The following is a 24,886-nucleotide window of genomic DNA, read 5'->3' on the forward strand; positions in this document are numbered from 1 at the left end:
TTGGACTACAGTACCCATTTCAACCAATAGCTATTCAAATTACATACTGCACCTTTAACATTTGTAAGAGCTCTCTCTTTCACATCCTCTGGGAGAGTAAACGCTCATTATATCTTGGATATAATTGTTTGTTTGTTTTTGCAACAATGAGAGTAAGATTTAGTAATAATAAAAATAATAATAATTATTATATTACTAATATTATTAGTAAACTGAAAGTTCAAATGGGGACAAATATACACTGTCGTTCAAAATACTTTTTTTATTAATACTTTTTTTTTTAGCAAGAAGACATTAAATTAATCAGAAGTGACAGTAAAGACATTTATGGTATAAAATATTTCCATTTCAAATAAATGCTGTTCTTTTGAAGCTTCAATTCATCAAAGAATCATGAAAAAACTGTTTCTGCAAAAATATTCAGCACAACTAATTTTCAACAATCTCTCTCAAATATACCACACTGCTCCTCACAAATATAAAAACCTAATAAAATATCATGGCACTCTGTCTTAAAAAAGATGAAGCAACTGCGAGGGAGGAAAAGGAAGGAAATACGCTGGTCTGTTAAGCAGCAAATCAAATTTAAGTCCATTATGCAACAGAGTGAACAAACTGCAGATAAGGGCGTATTATCTAAGTGGCAGTACACATTAAAGAGAGCTAAGCACCAGACACCCCCACTATGAAGTTGAAGTTCCACTCTGAGAGATTTGTGACTAGGTGTCAATTGTTAAGCCTTCTAAGAATTTAAAAATGGTTTGGTATCAAAGGTTAAACTTGTCCTGAACCTTCTACAGGACAAGTGACGTAAAATAACAAAACAAAGCCCAATTTTCTTAGACATTTTACTGTTTAAAGCTATTTGTTTATGTATTAGGCTCTGCAAATGTATTAAAACTTTATAAACATGTAACCATAACTTTACAACTGTCCTAAATGACCATAAATACTAAGTCAGAACTGAAATTAAATAATAATAGTAAAATAAATTTCAACGCTTTCTGATTGTTCAGGTCTTACAGGCGGCAAGCTATAAATGCAATTGTTATCATTTGCACTAACTTCACATTATTTATTAACTAACTAATAGAGTCTGATGAACAACAGTCATGGATACATTACATTGCAGTAATTTCAGGATCATTACTGTAAATGGTTTTAGGTGATGATTGCCTAATAAATGCATAAAAATGTATTTTGTTGTATTACAAAAGGTATAGAGTTTATTGTAACAGAACATTTTGACAGTTTTGTTTCATATTTTGTAACATTAAAAAAAACCTCTTCTTTAAGAAACGTGAAGTATTTACTTAAAGATGCAATCCGTAAATGTAACAATCTAACGATCGCTTAGCTCATGTCACATCAAACAGTGCAAATTTTTATCATTGTTATACTTTGTACACGTTATACTCAAATTTTGAATGTTAACAACATCAGCATTGTGTGACTACGTGTATTTAGTGTGTATTAGAGTTACCTGTAGATTCCAATTTCTATACGGGTGAATGTCCAGTTGTCACTGATGATTGTCGTTTGGACTTTGGATTACAATCCGCCATCAAAATGATAAATGTAATTATTCCAGCTGTTGTGAGGAAAGGCTATAAATGATCCGCCACCTGCAGCATTCTCACATGCGATAAGCTACTATCCGGGACTCCTTTATGTATATATGATGTAATGACACAAAGAGGAATTGCGGCATGCTTGAATTTCCCAGCGGAAATCCACGAGTACCCACTCAGATTAGAACACATTATTACAAGATTACTGTTGTGAATCAGGAAAATGTAGGGAGATCGTTTTGAACACTGGCTGGTTATGTACTTGCTCAAATTTATTTTGGATAATTTTTGACAAATAAAAAGTTATGGACTGCAGCTTTAATTTGTATCTTTGTTTACCATTTCGCTGTCATTTTTTGTACTTGTAATCTAACTTTGTACTTTAATTTAATTGTTAACATTTATATTAGGGGTGTAATGATATATTGAAACCGAAAAACGGCGATACACTGCCTACCATTCATGTCATAAGAGTTTTTTTATATTTTATATAAAATATTTATAATAAATATTATAAATATGCTAAATATAATAATAATTATAATATTATTTACTAAATATACACTAACTTTTGTCTTCCAAGTGCATGCCACGTAACTTGGGTGATCACTCAAGCTGTTTGGTGAAAGGACAAATAGAGCCAGTTTCCCTATTTAGCCAGGTTGACTAAATGTAACCTTCGAGTCCCAGCAACATCGTCATTTTTGTAGCCTGTTACGAAAAGAAAAAAAGAAAAAAATCTCTCTAACCTCAGAAACCTGCTTTCCTGTCCTGTCAGCCATTACTGTGCTTGTAGCACACACTCTTTAGTTACACGCATACATGCGCCGTATATCACACCGTATATATAGTAGTGCTGCAACGACGCGTCGACGTCATCGATGACGTCGACTACGGAAATACGTCGACGTTCGTGAAATGCGTCGACGCGTCGTGTCAGACGTTCATCTCGCGTAATGTTGGCTTCTGCTCCTGGTTCTATCACAAAAACCTAGACCGCAAATACCAAAAGTATGGGAATACTTTAAACAGAGGCCAAACAGTGTTTCCCACACATAGACTAATTTGTGGCGGACTGCCACATAATCAATAACGGCCGCCACATTCGTCATTCATTCATTTTTACGCTATTTAAAAGACGCACGCATATTCGTTTAGCTGCATTTCCTTCTCTCTCCGCCCTTTTGCGCGTCTACTCACTCACACACACGCGCGTTGCATTCGACCGTAAAACAAGTTTTATTGCATTTTGGCGCATTTAGTATGACATAGCTTTTAAAACCAGAGCAGTTGAATAACAGAGTTGCGACAAGCCTTCATCACGCAGCAGCGCGCGGTCACGGCGCTCATATAATTCTAAACAAACCAGCGCGGTGTCAATCAACAGACCAGTGTTTCCCAACCGGGATCCCGAGCAAAAGTTGCGGGGACGCACTTACACTTCGGTTCATCTCGCATCTGATGACGCATCTTTAATATGGGTTGTAACTTGAAAATAATGCTGTATGTATGTTTCTGTCGATGGATACACGACTCCTCAGGTACACTACAACAACAGCGATAATAAAAGAAAAACGTGGGCAAAACGGTCTCTCTTTGTAAACTTTATAAAACGCATGCGAGTGCTGCTGTACGTCCGAATATGAGCAGTCATTTTCACAGTCATTACCCCCGTGTAGCCAGGAGACTCGAATGAGAAGATCTGTCTTTGTGCACTCGTCCCAAAGCGCGCAAATATTGAGTTGTCTTTCAAATCCTGTGCTTAAACGGACAAACTCACAAAAAGTATGTCAAACTGTCATAGCCTACTCTATGCCTTAAGTGAACTTTATACAGAAAATACGACGACTATCCGTGGGTCTTAAAGGGGCAGTAGCATTCACTGCTGTCTGTTTAATGTCAAACAAAAGATAAAGACATCACTCACTGCTCCTGACTGAATAGCTTTTGTAAGTTTCATAAGGATTATTTTTTAATTTTAAACAGTTAAATGTGTGGTTATTTTACTTTTGATTACTTAATTCCATTTCTCTACCTAAAAACTAATGTTAGACCTACCTGAAAATCCTGAAAAGCATTGTTTATTTTATTCTCATCTTTGCTCAATAGTATTTATTTGTGCTGCTGCTTCTATTTAAGTTATCTGTTCTTATTTTCTTTATTTTCATTTGACAGAAGTCCTTTTTCCCCTGAACATAGCAAATACCGAACTGTACTGAAACGTGAACCTAAAACCGTGATACAAAGGGAACTGTGAGCAGTCTGTACTGTTACACCTCTAGCGTAACTTATGTGAGGGGGTGCCACAGAATTGTGAAAAATTTCAAAGGGTAAAAAAATTAATCGTTAGATTAGTCGACTAATCGAAAAAATAATCGTTAGATTAGTCGACAGAAAAAATAATCGTTAGTTGCAGCTCTAATATATAGCACAAGATAAACTACAAATATGCAATGTCAATTCTTAAGTCATGAAATAAAAGTAAAGTACCTATAAATCACGTAACTGGTTCAATGTGTGTTAGCTGGGAAGGCATGCAGGTATGATGTGCACTCTGTTCATCAGGAGCAGTTTATATGATTCATTAACAGTTCATGATGTATTGTGTATTAGCCATGGTAACTATTGTTTACCCACAACATGCAACTTTATTTTCACTTTATGTTATTTTGTATATTTTTAAATGAGTGTAGTGGCTACTTTACAGTATACACAAAAATGCTATTTAATATATTATAGGCCTATTTATTCATCTATATTAGTCATATTCATACAATCTATGTGCTTAAGTAGGCTAAAGTGGAACATTTACTGTGTGTCATCAATTTCTATGAAATAAATGTGCTTTTTTTGACATTATGGTTAATGGTAAAATGAGTAGATTATTTCTGACTAGTCTACTACAGTGTAGACATTTATTTAATTTTATTTTACTTAGGTTTGCTAACTGCTCTAAAGAAAACGTGAAGCCAATTTATAAAGTTAAGGAAGATCAAGTTTATAAGTTGAATTATTGCTGTTGTTATCAAGTTAAAAGTGAATCTAGTGTTATTATGGCTGGTGCCCTGCCACCACAGCAAACAGAAGCAAACTGTGGCTCCAAAACTGTGACATGAACCGAACCGTGGCATAGGTGTATCGTTATGCCCCTAATTTATGTTAATTATAAAAAAAATTAAATAAAGTTCACATAATGTTAAATTAACTAATGGTATGGAAAATTGAGTTTGCTATTGGTTTTGACTGGTATAATTTCAGTTATGAACCCTAGTGCAAAGTTGGCAGGAAATGCTGTGAATGGCCTTTAAAATAAATAAATAAATAAATAAATAAATAAAAACTATATTTCTACCTACTCTAATGCCCATCTGACATCAAACAAATTACATTCAAGATTCAAAAAGTTAACTGATGAGTTCAGAAATAAAGTTGTCAGTATTAATGCACTCTCTGACCTCTGACTTCAGGACCTGAGAAATTTTAAGTCAAATAAATAGAACTTGCAACATTGCACAGATGAGATCAGCCAAGCATTTTTCCTTTGTGCTCCTTTCCTGGCAGACAGATCATTTGTTTGGATAAGTCTATTGTCTAATTCAAGAGAAAGCCTCACAGAGTGCAGCTCAGTTGGTCTGCCACATGAATAAAGGAGAAAATACACAAACACATTCATGCACGCGCGCGCGCACGCACACACACACACACACACACACACACACACACACACACACACACACACACACACACACACACACACACACACACACACACACACACACACACACACACACACACACACACACACACACACACACACACACAGAAGGTTTCCAACATTTGCATTTGCTAATGAATGTGTGAACCGACTGAACAGGTGCACCGTCTCTCCAGACACCATCTTTATTTATTTCTTACCTGGCACCAATGATGTCCTTCTTCGCCAGATCAATGCCAGCAATAACCTTGACACGGAGAATGCGAGATTCATTCTGCAAAACATTAAACACAGAAAAAGACCATCATGAATAAATCAATACTCCTCGTAGAAGTCTGAAAAAAAGATAAATAGCCCCATGGCCTACATTTAAGATGGGTTTAAGTCATGAGAGTGTCCTAATTTCACCTCTCTTCTCATCCAGAAAAGGGGTGAAAAAGGAGCATCTTAAAGAAATTAGGAGGAAGGGGCAGCCAAAAAAGCTTTTCTGTTTATTGATAGACGCTAAAACGAAATAATGTTACAGCGCCTGTGAGAAATAAGACGCTGTATTGTCTTATGGCTGAATAAGGTGGTCTAAACCTCTCAGCATGGCCTTCAAAAGCTCTCCAGAACGACCACCATTTCACGACTCCCACTCTGCATAAGTGCGTCCCGCCTCCAACATCACTTCGGCCTGCATTCAATAGCTATTCATGCTGTTCACAATTACACAACGAGCATCTAATTCACCCTCTCGCTTTTGAAGCTCACCAGCCCAGAAATGACATACTATAGAGGGTAAGAAAGGCCCTCTTCTTCTAACCCACTTCTGCTCTCTACACGACTTTATGTCTGACGAGCTGCATTATCACAAGACATGCATCATTTCTGCAGCTAAGGTAAACAACCAGTGTGACAGTTTTCATATTTTATTACAGAACAAATACTGTTTGGATGAAATTGAAGAAGCGGTTATATTCTGACAGGTACAGGGTGTTACTGTCATCCCACAGGGTGGCCCAGACTGATGCAGTGCTTTTAATATCAAATACAAATCAAGACTAGATTTCTCTGTAAAGAACCACTATTTGATAATTAAAAATAAAAATAAAAATGATTTAACCATTTGTAAACTATTTCTGAAGGTTTTTAGAACAGAACAACATACTGTAGCTTGTTTTCTTTAAAGCTGTATCAGCATCAAAGGCGTTATTCATGTAAAATATAATCGAATAATTAAAACAAAATGCTGTTTAAAAGTTTTAAAGAAATTGATACTTTTATTCAGTAAGGATGCATTAAAATAAGACTTTTGCATCATGTCTTTTGAACTATCAGTTTACAGTTTCCACAAAAAATATTAAGCACCACAAGTGTTACCAACATTGATAACAATAAGAAATGTTTCTTGAGCACCAAATCAGCATATTAGAATGATTTCTGAAAGATCATGAGACACTGAAGATCATAATAATGCTGAAAATTCAGCTTTGCCATCACAGATATATTCAATATATTCAAATTGTGTTTTTGATTTAGAATACAGATTTGGTAAGCATAAACGTCATCATTCAAAAACATAAAAAATGTACCATCCATCTCCAAACATTTCAATGATTTACATCTGAATACACTCGCATCTATCCGTACGCCCATGGGTGTGCTGGTCTGAAAAAGAGGTGTTCAGACGCACTGTTGGCGTGTTGGTGAAAACGACTGTGTCATTGACCAAAAGAAATCTGGTCTAAAGTCAATAGCGCACTATTTTCAGTGTTATTTAAAGGGCATGTTAGTAATATATAGGCGGGTGCACAACGTGCACTCTGCCTATTACACACAAAGAGATGCACAGCAGCACACAAACATTTTAAAATAAAAAATAAATAAAAGGTTTCCTCTCTAGAGAAGTCTTTCTGCTTGCAAATCCCGTCATGAAAATAGTGAATCCGCCATGGTGGAAGCCAAACTGGCTTTTAAAGGGAATGGGAGATGAGACTCTGATTGATTTATTGCATGTTATGCCAAAAACACACCCGCGAGTTATTAACTAGGTACAACCCCTTTTGGACCATGCGCCGCCGACTATTATTCATGTCGTTAAACTAGCAAAAGTGGATTCGGACATGCCCTAAGTGCACCTCCACCGTGCTCAGAACATTAAAATAGGACTATTACTAAATAGGACACTAAGGCTGAACGCATGGATCCAATATAATGATACACTGATTTCTAAACTCTCCACATTCTCATTAGACATAACCGACTGTGTTTATGAGATCCCGTGCATTGTCTGTTTACTAAGCATAATCTGGTTAAGAAGATGAATTATAAAAGCAATCATTAGGAACAGGAACTTCACAGAATATTTTGGTATACATAAGTAATCATAAACCAGCTTTTTCAACGCCTTCGCTTGTTCATCTTGCATCATTTTGCAACAAGTATTAGATCTCAAAAGATGATGTTGCCACTCCAGGACATTAAGATAAACCAGTGAGCAGTTGCATAGGAAATCAAACAAATCTCTTCCTTTATTCCACACGGACGCTCCCTTATCCAGGTCCATATTATAGTCTATCAATCCTCAACCTAATCACACCACAAGAACTTGTTGCATTATGATACAGACTCACACCACACCTTTGGCAAATAAACTTGCCAAGAAAAAAAAAACAGCACTAGCCTTCATCTTAGATCCCTTAAATGCAATAACCGTAACAGTTCAGATCTCAAGTCCAGGAAGACTCAACAAATCTGTACAGCAGAAATGTCAAACAAAGTTTTCCAATCAACAGATTTATTTACACAGGAATCACATTGGATGACCTAAGCTTTTGAACAAGCATTACGGGTGTTGAACTCAATTTACTCCAACTATGTTTTGATCATCGTACCGATCCAGATGCAGTTTGACAAAACCTGATTTTATCAACTTTTTGCTCAGAATGAAACTTTTCCATATTCAAGAGTTGGAAAAAAAAAATGCATGGAACAAGAATAAAATGTTTGTTTAAAAGCAAATGGTCTGATATTTCTTTTTATATATCTTCCATGTTCAGATTCAACACCATTTTCTGGGAGCCATAAGATTTTTGTGAAAATCAAAAATGCTGGCAGTGACTGGCAACCCTTTTAATAGTGGACTCATGGATTCAATCAAAGCCACAGATTAATGTACAAAATGCAGCAAACACTGACAATACTGTGTTTGATATGTACATCGCTTAAAATTACCTTTTTGTTTGCTGAACTGTTGTATAAAATCAATGTTTCCCAATTGTGTGGATATTTGGGGGAAAAATGCATTCTTGTTAGAATAATATATTATTAAGAGGGTTTTGTATTGAAGAGCGTTTGAGTCTTAAATCTATGCACAGTCTGTGTCTATAGGCTATTTGTTTTTCATGCTATTAAAGGCATAGTTCACCCAAAAATGAAAAATTACCCCATGATTTACTCACCCTCAAGAAAAGAAAAGTGTAACGCCTCATGCCGTTCCAGCACTCGCACTATGTCTTAGTCATACATTGCGGCAGTTATGCTTTTTTTGTTAGTTGAATGTGGAAGACTGTCTGGCGGAAGTTAGATATTTTACTTTATTATTTTAAATATGGATATTTTTCTTACACAAACCCATGGATTCCCTTCAAAAAGCCTTTATTAAATCTACACTATGTAACTTTTTCCTCAGCTAGAGGGCGCCTATTCCAAACAAAGCCATAGTTTGATGAAGCCAAGTCTGAGCGCAGAATTTTGGGACATGTGGTCTTCACCTCACAGCCGGTGGAAAAGAATCGGGATAGGGCTCAGAAATAAGTCACGTTCATGGATGCGGTTATTAACATTACCGTAGTATGAAGAAGAGCAGGACCGAGTGTTGAAGGAGCTGAGCAAGGCCGCTGGAGCGATTGTGAGTCAAACACACGGCTCGAGAGCAGCAGGACTTTTTATGATGGGACACAGTCGCCAGCGCCTTTTCTGCTTTTCTGGTCATGAATATGAGGTAACGCAGCTCTGTTTATCATATTAGATACATTTAAGTGTGTTTAAAATGATGTTATGTCTGCTGTGACACTTGATGCACATTGCTAAGAGTAAAGCGTTTCTGCCAAATAAAACCAGAAACCGAGGGTAATGCAGATATGACGCAATTGACAGGTGACTCCCTCAGACGTCCCGGCTCCTTGGTTAAAATAGCAATTTTCTCACAGTTTTTCACAATTTACAAATAGTTGGAAACATTTGGGATATTGTAAGAACTCAACTGAGCAAAATATATAACACTGGCCTGGTGATTTTAACTGCAAAAATACTAAATAGAGCACCTTTAACCCCCTGCAGTAGTGTGGATTATTTTTTATAATGGATGGATACAATTGTTTGGGCTTCAAATTTTGAGCTGCCATTGACTGCCATTATAATGCTTGGAAGAGTCAGGAATTTTTTTAATACAACTGATTGTATTCGTCTGAAAGAAGAATGTCATATACACTTAAGATGGCTTGAGGGTGAGTAGACAAGGGGGTAGTTTTTATTTTTGGGGTGAACTCTCTCTTTAAGTGCTAAATCCCCACTTTTACAAAAAGTACATATTCGAGAACAGCGGTAAGGTAGTGCAATTTGCTAAGGCAGCATAATCTGCACGCAAACTATCAGATGCACACTACTTGTGTGGATGGGGTCAGTTGACCGCAAAAGATAAGGTAATTTGATTGGATGTCATTTACGGCATTTTGTCTAATAGAAATACATGCACTACTGGAAATGACAACTGATCAGGACTGCTGATAAAGACCAAGACCAAAAGGGGATGCGAGGAACCGCTAAGAATATCCACGGAAAAGGGCTGGTACTCTTGCTGTTATTGTGTCAAAAAAAGCAAATCTGTATTGTTAGAAATGTACTTATCGTCATTTTTGATAGTAATGTATCCTTGCTGAAATCATGCTTCCCTTCCATTTGATCCAAATGCGACAACATTAACCAGGTTAGCAAGCGCTTAGCATTAAAATGTGTATTAGCTAGACCATTAATTACTATTTAATCATTAAGACAATTTTATCCAAAGCAACATGAGTTCACCTGGAATAATGCAACCTTAAATGTCTTGCTCAAGAACAAGATGGTTGATGGATTAGGATTTGAGACTACAATCTTTTGGTTACCAGCTCAGGTGTTTCATCATCATATTACGTCAGCCACAACAAACTCCAACGATATGTTGACTGGAAACATTAGCTAAGCCTTTTGACCCTAACGATCAAAATAAAGTGGTGTGTTTACTAAGTAAACAAAACTTACCGGCTCAGTATGTCAAGTCTATAAATAAAGACCAATGGATTTGCCACAACCGGATTTTACATGCTTGACTGATATAATAATAATAATAACAATAATAAAGTCACAGGGCTGCAGCTGATTTTATTTCACATCGACGTAAGATGGCAGGAAAGTATTACTCAGGCTGTGGGTGTCAAACTGGATAATAAGGATTACGATTCCACGAGCCTCTTAGAGAGCTGATGCTCTGACTGGTTTCCTGTGCACGCCCAGCGATTAGTTCAATGACAGGTTTGGCATTTCCAAGTCATATATCATCGGGTATCAACTGGGAAACGTTGGTCTGCTGGGATCATTCTAATGGGAGAACTGCAATCCAATATTGCCTTAAATGCCACTTAAAAGAACAGTACAAAACATTAGCAGTTCCCAAGAGGAAGCCATAAAATGTTGATGTTTCACAGTCAAATCCCTGCCTTTTAATTGATACATCGTTCTAAGCACATGCCAAGTCACAGAACAAAGTTAAAGTCGGTCTGTTTGATAGATTATGTAATTTCATATTAAGGGATAGTTCATAATTTACTCACCTGCAAGCTGTTCCAAACCTGTATGAATTTCTTTCTTCTGCTGAACAAAAAGGAAGATATTTGGAAGAATGTTTGTAACCAAGCATCTCGGCAGCCATTGACCACCATGGTATTTTTCACCTCACTATGGTATAGTCGATACCATACTATACTATGGTATAGTCATTTTTCTTATATTTGACCTTTATTCCACACTGCTGTCTCCACTGTCCTTTGAATGGCTCATTTGCTTCCTGCTTCTATGAATCCCATCCGTCCGAAAAACGCAATGGTCTTAGATTGGTTAGATGGCCAAATGTAGTTTCACGTATTTTTATTGGCTGAAGTGCAAAGCACAGGTTGTCCGGAAACGCCACGTCCCTAACCATTACGGGCAGAAGTCACATCTGGGGCAGTGTTTATGTTAATATCAAGGGTTTATGATGTCACCAACCCAGGAAGAAGCTTGTTGTAGTCCAAACCGGCCATATTTGTAGGCAATAAACTGCCGTAACTTTAAAAGACAATATCTCCGTTTGCATTGAACTTTCAGCGCTGTAACTTTGCAGATACTGTTTATGCTCAAGCAGCAACATTACACTAACTAAAGTTAAAAAAGTGAAATCTCATGCAACCACCCCTTTAATCAAACACACCTGAACAAGTTAATTAAGGTCTGCAGGGTTATAGAGGGTGCACTGACGTCACTTTTCCGCCGTAACATGCCCCCTCGGCTGGGGCTGGGTGGCAGAAGAGCTGCTGCGTGACTGAAGTTTATAGAGGAAAATGTGAGTAGAGCAAACCATTATCAGTTTAAACTAACAGTTGTAACTAAACTACACTGTATGAATATTTATAACTGTCATTCATCACATTTTTCGAGTTAATTCCGCATGCGGATGGGTCAGTGTATTGAAGCGTGTAGTGGTAATATACTTTATAATCTCTAAAAGCTGTCACTCATTTAATAAACGTAATCTCACAAAGTTCCTCTACATTAATCAGTGAAGCTGGTATACAATGAACCTCTTATTTCCACAATGTCTGCACTTAAAGAGGATTTACTCGCATTAACTGAACTCAGCACCTGGACAAACACTAGAGCGGTGAGTGGATTCCAAATTCAACACATGTGATTGGCCAACTGCGTTGTAGAAATCTACAAACATGTCTGTGATTGGCTACATTACTCACCGAAGCGAAAACACGTTGGAAATTTAATCATTTGATGAGTGCAAATACAGATACACACTGGATCATTTGCTAGCTCCTTTTCGTTAATAATATGCTATTATTATTATGAATTCTTACAAAGTATTACATATCCTAGACAAGCAGTTATAGGCAGCTTTTCCCTCTAAAAGCAGAAGCAGCAGCAGGTGGCAGTGGTTTGAGTGAAAAAAAAAAGACACGGTATTATCAAGTCCGTGTCAAATTAGGAACAGCAATGTCCATGGGGTCTGTGGACAAGCCTCTCCCTACCCCCTGGCCCGGTTTTGTGTGTTTTTGCTGCATTCACGCTGTAAACCAATGCTGTCTTTTTGCCACTCAGTAGAGAGTAATTGCATTCGCTTCAGCTGACGGTGACGTCACATGCTTCCCTCTATAGGAAGCTACAGGCAGGTGAGTTTTATCAGGGTTGGAGCTGAACTCTGCAGGACTGAGGCTCTCCAGGACCGGAGTTCACCACCTCTGGTAAAGTCAATGAGGGGAGAGATCTGCTTTGGTTACAAACATTCTTCCAAATATATAAATAATAATAATAATGCGTTCGATTTAAAAGGCAGAAAAGAGCCAGACTTTTCACACAAATGTTTAATGTTTTGGTAAGAAGTCTCTTATATGCTCACCAAGGCTGCATTTATTTGATCAAGAAATACAGCAATATTGTAAATTGTACAAAAAATATTCCTGTGATGGCAAAGCTGAATTAGTAAACAGTTATTCAGGGTCACATGATCCTTCAGAAAAAAATTCTAATATGCTCATGTAGTGCTCAAGAAACATTTCCAATTATAAATTTAAGACTGAAGAAAAAGGCCCAGTAAACCATTAGACATTATATATTCTCAATGTTGCACATACACATTACATCTTCTCCTTGTTCTGTTATGAACTTTTCATCGTGGCACTAGGGCTGGAATCTAGAAGATTCAGAATCTTTATGCAGAATTGGAATTGTTAAAATTCAAATGATACCCAACCCTACTCACTTTGAGTCATTATCAAAAGGCGTCTGTTTTAACCTGACTAAACACAGATTTGCAAACCATGTATATAGATGCTTTCATCAGCAGTTGCATAAACAAGACTGCTGAGATCAGGGGAGCATTTCCATGTCAATGCAGTTCATAATGTTATGACACCTGATTGCATCAGAACCAAGTCTGCCTTATTGAAAGGTTTACTGTAAGTGCTTCTAAGCATGTCATCAGGCCATTTAGCTTTTTTTTTTTTGTGGCCCTAAAGATTAGTCAGATTACACCACAAACAAAAGGAACTGAGAAGCCTGCATGTTCAGCAGGCCATTAACAATAATTTTATCTTTTATAATGATGATATAATGTCATTGGTGGTTCTGACATGTACAATTAAGGGCTATTCTTTTTCTATCATTTTCATCTGGCAGACAATGAAGCCACCATAAAAATCTCTTTATGTTGATGGAGGAGATTTATGTTGAGGAAGTTAAAGGTGCACTATGTAGTATTTTTGCAGTAAAATATCCAAAAACCACTTGGCCGGTGTTATATATTTTGTTCAGTTGATTACCTACAATATCCCAGAAGTTTCCAACTATTTGTAAATTGTGAGAAAATTGCTATTTTAACTAAGGACAGGGACGTTTCAGCATTGCATTTGAGGGAGTCGCCTGTCAATTGCGTCATATCTGCGTTACCCTCGGTTTCGGCTTTTATTTGGCAGGAGCGCTTTACTCTTAGCAGTGTGAACAAGTGAACGCACGGAGTAACGTCATAACATCGTTTTAAACACACTTAAATATATCTAATATGATAAACAGAGCTACATTACCTCAAAATCATAACCGGAAGAACGGATCAGTGCAGGCGCCCGGCGACTGTGTCCCGTCCCGTCATAATAAAAGTCCCGGTATTTGCGAGGCGGGTATTTGTTTAACAATTGCTCCAGCAGCTGTGCTCAGGTCCAGAACACTCGGTCCTGCTCTGCTTTACACTACAGTAACGTTAATAACCGCATGCATGAACTTGATTTCTGCCCGAGTCCTATTTTCCACCGGCTGTGAAGAGAAGACCACATCTCCCAAGATGCTGCGCTCACACTTTGCGTCATCAAACTACGATTTGTTTTGAATAGGCGCCCTCCAGTGGACGGAAAGCTGCATAGTGCACCTTTAAAGGGTTAGTTCACCCAAAAATGAAATTGATTTAAATATAAAATATCATAAACCGTGTTCCGAAGATGAACGGAGTTCTTACGGGTGTGGAACGACATTAGGGTGAGTCATTAATGACATCAATTTCATTTTTGGGTGAACTAACCCGTTAAGGGCAATCTAGGGGCTATAGAATATCTAGGGGTAGTGATGTGCAAAACTACGTTCAACATGGTCTTCCCGAGGCTGACCGCTCTAGCGAGGTGCTATCTCTGTATCCCCCGGGCACCAGTGTCATCTGAAGCATTGTTTACAGAGTTAGTTCGGCCGCACACCAAATAACACATCATCAGCGTCACTGCGCAGTTGCGAACGCGGATTGAAAACAAAACCGGAATAGAATACAATGCTGAATAAAGTAGTAGCTTTTGATGTTTTGGACCAAAATGTATTTTAGATGCTTCAAAAAAAATTAACTAACTAACTGATGTCACATGGACTACTTTGATGTTGTTTTTATTACCTTTCTGGAAAGGGAGTTTACCGTACATACATTTTCAATGGAGGGACAGAAAGCTCTCGGACTAAAATATCTTAAACTGTGTTCTGACGATGAATGGAGGTCTTACGGGTGTGGAACAACATGAGGGCGAGTCATTAATGACATAATTTTAATTTTGGGGTGAACTAAGCCTTTAAGGCGTTTCGTAGTGTGGTTTTGGTCAAGTTTACTAAAGTAAACATTGTCACGTACTATGTTCTTCTCGCCGCTGTTTCTTGATGGTTTATAGAACAATTACTCAGAGTCGTCCTCTGTTGTTTCAAAGAACAGCACAATGGCGAGCACATCGAGTATTTACAATTCTCCCTAATAGACAAAGCTTTCGCGCTGCAAAGACAGATGAACATATAACCACGGCTTTCTGCCGCGGGTCTAACGGTCAACAGGCTGTGCTCCAGACTAACCCACATAATGTAGACATGTTACTTTGTACAAAATAAAAATGGATTGAGGTAGGCCTGCTATTTTTATTTGACGAAAAACTATTCTGGTTCAAAGCTTCAAACGGTGTATTTTTGTTTTATCATTTTAATTTCGTAATTATTTAAGTGAAAATATTTAGTTTAGGCCTATTTATTTTATGCTTTTGTTTATATGATTTTATTCTGTTTTTCTCTGTTGTCAGAAACACTGCAGGTGCGTGAACATTTGCTAATGTGAATCCAGGTTCTGTTGTTGAGCTGTATGTGTTCTGTATGCTCTGTTGTTTGCCCAGTAAAATAAACCTGTGAAAAAAGTTTTTTAACAGGTCACAGACACTCCACAATCACATTTTTATTTAATGCCAATTCAATATTATAATCTTATTAGTTAACCGTTAATAATCGATTAATGAGCATCGGTTGTCGGTTGGGGAAATTAAACAAAATGAGCATCCTTAGTTCAAAGGCTTATGCTACCACTACCATTCAATACCATTGGAATTCAACAGACATTGGAATGGAATAGCTTCCATATATATATATATATATATATATATATATATATATATATATATATATATATATATATATATATATATATATATATATATAACCTCTAAAGCAATGTATGTTTATGCTAAAATACAATAATGATTCGTATTTTAAAAAAGCATTCATTGTGTCTTTAGTGACTTGCCTCGTGATTTATGTTTCATGTTTCAGGGAACAAAGTGAGCATTGATGCTCCCAGGTTCTCACGGTGCATTGTGGGATTTAGCGAGCGAACGATTCAGTGCACTGGTAGGATTTTGCTATTGAAACCACCCTTAAATTAGCCAACTCCCTGATCAGTGCCCTGACTACTGAGCAAGGAAGCAGATTGAGACTAGGGTTGCAAAGGGGCTGAACAGTTCCAGTTTTCCAGAAACTTTCCAAAAGTTTCAGGAAGTTTGCAAAAAAATTCTGGAAATTTTCTGGAAACTTTGCAACCCTAACTGAGATGCACCCCTAAAGTAAAGCAAGCTATAAAATACACACAACCGTTCAGACGTTTTGGGTCAACGTTTTTGAAACGTCTCTTATGCTCACCAAGGCTGTATTTATTTGATCAAAAATGTCAATACTGTGAAATATTATTGCAAGTTAAAATGACTGATTTCTATAAATATATTTAAAAATGTAATTTATTCCTGTGACATCCTTCAGAAATCATTTTAACAAGTTAACATAACTTATTTGGTGCTCAAGAAACATTTCTTAATATTATCAATGTTGAAAACATATTTCAACATTGCAGCATATTTATGTGGAAACATAATACATTTTTTGATGGATAGAAAGTTAAAAAGACATTGATTTGAAAAGATTTTTTGTAACAATGTAAAAAAAAAACTATTGAATGCATCCTTGCTGAATAAAAGTAGTGCTGAGTAAAAAAGTCTTGCGGACCCCAAACCATTTGAACAGTAGTGTATATTACAAGAAAATGCAGATCAACTAGTCAGTTCTTGTTGGGACCAGTGAGCAAACACCTAGCAATCACCAAGAAAACCCTAGCAACAAACACACAGCAGTCTTGTGAAAACTACACAGAACACCCTAGCAAAGTCAATGAGTTTGACAACAACACAAGTAAAAATCTACATATGACCTCTCTGTCATGTGTTCCTCAGGGCTCAGTTTTAGGTCCCATTTTGTTTTTAATGTATATTAGCCCTCTTGCTGAGATCATTCGTTATTTTAATGTGTCTTATCACTTTTTTGCTGACGACCTTCAGTTATACTGAATTGCTGGATTGCTTGTCTTGCATTAAGATCTGGTTAAATAATAATTACTTACAACTAAACACAAAAAAGACTGAAACCTTAATCATTGCTCCAGACCAAATACAACCTCTAATTAAAGAGCATCTCTGTTCCTTGGACTCAACCGTTCAGCTGAACCTAAGAAACCTTGGTGTTCGGTTCGACCAATCAGTATCTCTGGATGGTCATTATAGGCAGTTGGTCAGAAACTGTTTTTATCATTTGAGAAATATCTCTAAACTGAGGACTTAATTGCCCAAAGCTATAATGGAGTTGATCATTCATGCTTTCATCTCTTCACGTTTAGATTACTGTAATTCTCTTTTTACTTGCTTTAAATCTTCTCTGAGTCATCTCCAAATGGTGCAAAAGACTGCAGCCAGGCTTTTAACAGGAACCAACAGAAGGGCACACATCACTCCAATTTTATTTACAATGGCTTCCTGTTAAATACAGAACTGATTATAAAATTTTTGTTCTAACTTTCAGAGCTCTACATGGCCAGACCCCCCAATATATCAGACCTGCTGTCACCGTACTCTTCCTCATACTCGTCATTCCTCAGGCCAACATTTCCTGTGTCCCCAAAACTCGTTTTAAAACTTGGGGAGACCGGTCCTTTCAGGCAATTGCCCCAAAATTATGAAACGTCCCCCCACATTGCGTATGGCAGAATCTGTTGATTAAAAAGCAGCTGAAAACACTTTTATTCAGACAAGCTTTTAGATCATGTTGGGCTCTATGTTTTATGTTTATGTTTTGGTGGTACTTTGTACAACACTTTGTGATTTTTATTTGTGATAGGTGCTATATAAATAAAGTTTACTTACTATAATTCTTTACTTGGAGACTATGAGAAACAGGGTTCATTCAGAGCTAAAAAGAAGTGGGCAGCAGTCCAATGTTAAAGAATATGGTTTGATAACAAGGTTGCAAGTTCAAGTGAAAGATTAGTGCCAATAAACAATACACTTCATCACAGGTTGCTCTATGAGAAACATAGCGATGGGCAGAGAGGTGTAACGGCAAACATCTGACCCATAGCGGCCCAGACCCTCAGTGAGCATGTGGCTGCTATGTGTGGAATGCTTAATTGCTGCCTATTGTTTCGTCCTACTCGGCAACTCAGTTACTCTCTGAATTGCATAAAATAAACAGTTTCTAAATCCAACTCATTCCATCCCCTGAATTACAAATTTTAAAATTCCATTAAACGCTATTAAATGGAGAACACATTCCAAAAAACGCTTATTTTATTCACATGCATCTTTTACACTAAGAATTCAAATAGAACAAGAGATTTTCTGCAAATAACCACTAAAAATAATTCCTAATTTCTGATATCTGGCTTCCATCGAAAAAGAAATTACAGTTGAAAAGCACTATATGGGTGTACACTTGCCCCTAGGCATAAACAAACTAATACATCTATCAAAAGGGGAACTAGCTTTAAGAATTTACATAACGGTATAATGGTAGATTTTGTGTAGTCTGGCAGTGTGGTATGACGTTCCCGGCTTCTCTAGTTCCATCTTGGAGCCTCAGCACAGAGGCATGTCACACGGATCAAGAAAACATGATTCGGCTGGAACAGCTCATGTATTTTTAATGAAGATGATGTAACAGCATGTCGCTGTATCACATTCCACGCTCATGATACTGAGCATGCCAGAGCGTAATCGAGTAAACATTTGCGTGTCCTCCCTGTGTGTTAAACAGACACCCAACAAACCAAATTATGAGATTATTGTTCTTTAATATAGTTGAAAGAATGTTTTTCTTTGACAACCTACTGCTGTTTGTATGCTATAATTAGATGTAGATCCTTGCTAAGGTGACGGCTTACAAATGAATAATTATATTATGTGAGTCACTGAGCAAACCCGACTTACTGACTATGTGCTAACCAAAAGGTAAATTAACATTCTTCATGAATATTCCATAACTGGGCAATACCAGATGATTATAAAGCAATCTATGCATTACGCATTTCTTCTTTTTATTTCGGCTGTTCCCTTCAGGGGTCGCCAATACATTCATCAACAGAAAACTAATAATTATTACATAGATCAAATACAGTTAGTCTTATTGTTTAAATCTCGTTTTCTTGATTTACCGTGAGTACAATGTTTTACCATGCCTAATATCGATCTAGCTCACTGAGGTGTGCAACAAGTGAACTAAAGTAAACACAAAGTAGCATTATAACAACTTTCAACACACTCAAACGTATCTAATATGATAAAACAGCAGTGTGTTACCCCACATACATGACTGGAAGAAGTGGAAGTGGTCATCTGCAGAAGAATAAAAGCTCTGCGAAATCAAGGCGTTATCAAGCTACACATTTGTTACGCAGCCTTGGTGAGCATAAGAGACGTCAAAAAGATTATTTTTACAAAAGCACAAAGTTTTGTTGTTATTTTCAGTATACACAAATTAAAGTAGACCCATTTCAAATTTCAAATTATGCATTTACAAAAAAAAAAAAACAGAGCATTTTAAGTCAATTTTGCAGCATTGCAAATAGTCCACCAAAAATGCAGTAGCATATTCATCGACCACAGAGGGTTAACAATCTTACCAGCCCCAAACTTTTCAATAGTAGGGTAAATATTAATCACCAATTCATTGTGCAGGCCTAATTTTCACGTGGTTATCTAAAAAATCTGTATTACTCAATGGGGTCTAAAATACCACAAGATTTCTGTCAATAAAAGGCCTAAAGGAAGTACCAGACTGTTCAGGGAGAGCTTCCTATACAGACAGTGTCTTGGGAACTGAGGTCTATAAGAGTTGAAAAGCACGATCCTGCCCAGCAGGAACTCTGAGAGCGAGCGACAGGATCCCACAGGACTGAGAAAATGTTGTGTGGTAAACAGACCCACTGACAGGGCTGACTCCAAGCCAACATGATAGATGCTTGTCACATTTTCATGAAGCGATGCATGTCATCTGCGTGTGGTGTGCGTTTGTTTGTATTTTGCAATAATCTGGGATGCCATGTCAACATGATGGGTTACTGGAGTGAAATACTTGTCTTGGGCTGATTAATGATCAACCAAAGACTTATACTAAGATTGCTATGATAATTCTGTGTATTATAGTATAGCAATATATTTTCAATGATAGTGAAAATTGCTAAACAAACACTTATATGAAGCATCACTTCTGTTAAAGGGGTCTTCAAACAAACTATGTCTATGCACCCAATAAATCAGTTTATATTGAGATTGATGGATCCCGGACAGAAAAGCCTAAAACACTTAAATCTAGGGCTGAGCGATATGGAAAAACATAACAAAAAACATATATTGGCTTTTTTTAGGTTGAATGGTGATATACGATATACACTATATTGGCAAAAGTTTTGTGATGCCTGCCTTTACATGCACACGAACATGCCATCCAATTTTTAATCTGTAGAGTTTAATATGGAGTTGGCCCTTTGCAGCTATACAAGCTTCAACTCTTCTGGAAAGGCTTTCCACAAGTTTAGGAGTGTGTTTATGGGAATTTTTGACCATTCTTCTAGAAGCGCATATGTTGTACGAGAAGGCCTGGCTCACAGTCTCCGCTCTAATTCATCCCAAAGGTGTTCTAACGGGTTGAGGTCAGGACTCTGTGCAGGCCAGTCAAGTTTCTCCACACTAAACTCACTCATCCATGTCTATATGGACCTTGCTTTGTGCACTGGTGGTGTCATGTTGAAACAGGAAGGGGACATCCCTAAACTGTTCCCACAAAGGAGCATTTTGCACAAAATGTCTTGGTATGCTGAAGCATTAAGACTTCCTTTCACTGGAACTAAGGGGCCAAGCCCAACCCCTAAAAAACAACCTCCACCAAACTTTACACTTGGCACAATGCAGTCAGGCAAGTACCGTTCTCTTGGGAACCGCCAAACCCAGAGTCGTCCATCGGATTGTCAGACTAAGAAGCATAATTCATCAGTCCAGAGAACAAGTCTCCACAGCTCTAGAGTCCAGTGGTGCATGGGCGTCATAACCATTGTATGTGGGAGACAAGACCAATGATTTTGAACCCACTCACTTTTATCGTCTCTAACTCTAATTCATTTTACTTACCCCTAGTAAACAACACAGTATATTTGTACTTTAGTTTTACTGGAGGTAGATGCCATTTATATGCTCTGAGAGAAGACCCACCCACATTTTTTTGCTTCCGATGCCCATGCAGTGGCGACAAATGCGTTGCACCACTGCATCCGGCGCTTTGCATTTCACTTGGTGAAGTAAGGCTTGGATGCAGCTGCTCGCCATGGAAACCAATTCCATGAAGCTCTCTACATACTGTTCTTCAACTAATCTGAAGGCCACACAAAGTTGGGACATTTGTAGCTACTGACTCTGCAGAAAGTTGGCGACTTCTGCGCACTGTTTGCCTCAGCATCCGCTGACCCCTTTATTTCGGTGATTTTATGTGGCCTAAGACTTCACGGATGAGATGCTGTTGTTTCCAATTGCTTCCACTTTGTTATAATACCACTAACAGTTGACCGTAAAATATTTAGAAGTGAGGAAATTTCAGTAATGGAGCATCACAGGCATCACGGTTGAATTCACTGAGCTCCTAAAAGCGACCCATTCTTTCACATATGTTTGTAGGCAATACAGTTATGGCAGTACTTTCTATGATTTTCTATTAGGATAAATAATCTTTTTTTTTATTGATTCCACATCCTGCCCAATATAAATGTGAAAATGTAAGACTATGAAAATGAATATAGTGAATTTACCAATGTATTTAAAAAAATGTAGGGCAGGGAATTGGTTCTATTCATTGGTTGTTTATTGACTGGAGGCAGATCTGAATGTGGGTTTGCAGCCAACTGTAAGAAAGGAGAGGTTTAAGGAGACTAAATGATTGAAGTAGTCTGACATTAGTCACCAGAGAGAAGTCTGACATTTCACCTCAAGATTAAGTTAGATTTTATATATTGTTTTATATTTATAAAATGCATGAATAAGCCAGTCACAATGAGATCAATAACATGATAGGGTGAGTTTTCATTTAATGCCAACTTCAATCAAATCAAGTTTACATTTTTGGCCAGATCTTATTTTCTATAAGAACTTCCTGAGAAATTAAACTATGGTATGTTGAGTCTCTCCAAACACAAACATTGAACGAATGCTTAACTTTGATCATCCACCGTTTAACCTGTGGATGAACATCAAGCTAGTAACATTCCTCTCTTTGTTTACATAAAACATATCGAGACCCTCGTAAAAACATTGAGCAGGAATTATTAATTAACTTTACCTACTCATATGTTACAGTTTCTGGCTTTGGACTAACAGTTCTTCAGTACTTTTCCACAGAAAGAAAATGGTATGCTGTGTGCGCTAGGTCACATATCCTTTTCAGAAATTGCTGACTGGCCAATTTAATGTAATACGGAGTTACATATTCAGCTGCCAACTTCTACAGTAGACAGGTATCTCCTTTGGAATCTGAAAAACTTCACTGATATAACAATGTGTGGCCTTGAACTTTATCAGCATTAAAAACTAAAAGACCGCCAGTTGAGAAGCAGCAATGACTAAAACAAAAATGCTTTAACTCAGTTCAAAATGAATCATGAACAAACACCTGCTTCCTAAGGCAGCCCTCAGACTCTCAAGACGGTTGACCTGAATTTTCAGGGGTCACACCGGGGCCCAGTTATGACAAACAACATGGTGTTGTGGTTGCAAAATCTGCTGTAACATTATTAGAAACACTGTAATACTGGTTTCACCAAGTAACTAGAGATACATCTTGATTATGATGCATTCATCTTTGGCAAACATGGTTTCTTCAAGGAAATATCATGGAAAACTATTAATGTGCCGCTACAAATAACTATTTCCTACTAAGAGAAATAAAAACATCCCTCATTCAGTCAAGTATAGCGTCAATGTCAATAACAACACCCAAAAGCATCTCGTAACCTGATATTTGACAGGTGAGCTGTCAATCATAAAAACCAACACATTATGCATTACATCACTTAAATCTCGAATAGCATTTTGGTAGTAATGGGAAGATATTGCGATTTTATGATAGCGTACTACTAGAATATGGAAAATGGGAAGCACAAGCTGATGGCAAGTATATGTGCTTAATATAATTATGTACATTTATATGTGTAACAAAACAATTTTATTAGGCTTAATGAAACTGATCCTGATCATTTGTCACACTGGAAACCTCATAAAAACTAAAATCAGGTTATGAAAAATGTTAAACATGCTGTATAAATATGGTGGGAGACATGAATTGTGTCTTAAGATGGTATGGTTTAAGGGGAATAAACAGTACTTACTTCATCCTCTGAGAGTCCATAAATAGGTTCAAAATTCGTAGCCATAAAGCCAAAGGGCAATTTAATACACACATACACGAAAACACACACACACACTCGTGTGAAAGCTGGAACAATAGCAAAGTGTATCCTCCTCCACCTCCTGTGAATGCAAGTTGATCCAAAGCAACGAAGTCTGAGTGCAAAAACGATTATCCTTTTAAACCATATCGTGACAGAAGATATACGTCCACCGGTTTTATCTCATTTAGCGGCTAAAATTCGGTGGATACACGCTTAATTTCCCCCAACAATATGATTTCCCCTCGTCAAGTGCAAACGCGAATCACTCACTTCCTCTCAGGATCCGAAACACTCCCCGCCGAAATGAGTGACAACGTATCGCGCCAATCACAGGGTTTTCCGAAACTGGGAGAGGACAGACTAGCCAATCGGTGTTGACAGAGGGCGGGGCATTGTTGTTGCACTTTTGTAGAGTAATCAGGGATGGGTAGTTAGATCACAATATAGGATCCACAAGAGCTTGATGTTTGTATTTATTGGATACATATCAGTGGGTCTATATATATATATATAGTTTATTAATATATCGCCATTTTACAAAAGCCAGTAATAAGATTCTTGCATCTTGAAGCTGGTAACAGGTCTCCAATAGCAGTGCTCTACCACCCTCTAGAGTTAGACGAGCGATACATCCAAGATGTGCAAAATTAGGATTAACACCCAACATTGGGCAAAGTCCAACTATTATGCCTCATGATTCAGTCATTGTACATGTAAAATAGCCAGGAGGAACGGAACTAAAAGATGTTTTCTGCTAGTTTCTACTGGTATTTTATTGCTCTTGGCTTTTGTACACTGAAGTGATGTTTAACAGACTGAAAAATTAAAAGAAGCCTATCATACAGGGATATTGGGGGGGGGGGGGGTTCAGGTTGAAAAGGAAACATGAAGGTTAAACAAGATTCATTATGAGTCATACAAAAAAAAAAAATCCTGCTAGCCTATAGGCCTCACATTTCAGGACACGATTTAACAAGTGTGCATTTCAAGCGAAATGTATTACAATACATTTACAGTAAATAAATTCATTAAAATGAATAAAAAAAATATGAATAATATTTTTTCATGTAATCAGAGTTAGGCGTGAACAGGTGTTCCAAGGTCAAAGTTCTCTGGAAAAGCCTGTTAAAATGTACACATGCATGGTGACTGCATCCAGAATAGCATAATTCCCTTTTAGTAGGTGAAAAACAGTAGGCTATATGACAAAAGAACTATGTCCAAATTCAC

The 24,886-nt window shown here is 37.4% G+C and overlaps 1 protein-coding gene across 3 annotated transcripts in view; it reads right to left on the minus strand.

Moving 5' to 3' along the window:
- The window catches only part of nedd4l (NEDD4 like E3 ubiquitin protein ligase), a 100,789-nt gene extending 76,849 nt beyond the window's left edge, over window positions 1–23,940 (minus strand). For all 3 annotated transcript variants that reach the window (XM_067423635.1, XM_067423634.1, XM_067423632.1), the window contains exons 1-2: window positions 23,594–23,940; window positions 5,487–5,560 (exon numbers count right to left, since the gene is read on the minus strand). In XM_067423635.1, coding sequence (XP_067279736.1) covers window positions 5,487–5,560; window positions 23,594–23,638 — 119 coding nt within the window. In that variant the 5' untranslated portion in view covers window positions 23,639–23,940. The remainder of the gene's footprint in view (window positions 1–5,486; window positions 5,561–23,593) is intronic.
- Between the last annotated feature and the right edge of the window lie 946 nt (window positions 23,941–24,886).

The sequence above is a fragment of the Pseudorasbora parva genome, chromosome 18 (assembly GCF_024679245.1).
Source record: "Pseudorasbora parva isolate DD20220531a chromosome 18, ASM2467924v1, whole genome shotgun sequence".
Taxonomy (NCBI): Eukaryota; Metazoa; Chordata; class Actinopteri; order Cypriniformes; family Gobionidae; genus Pseudorasbora; species Pseudorasbora parva.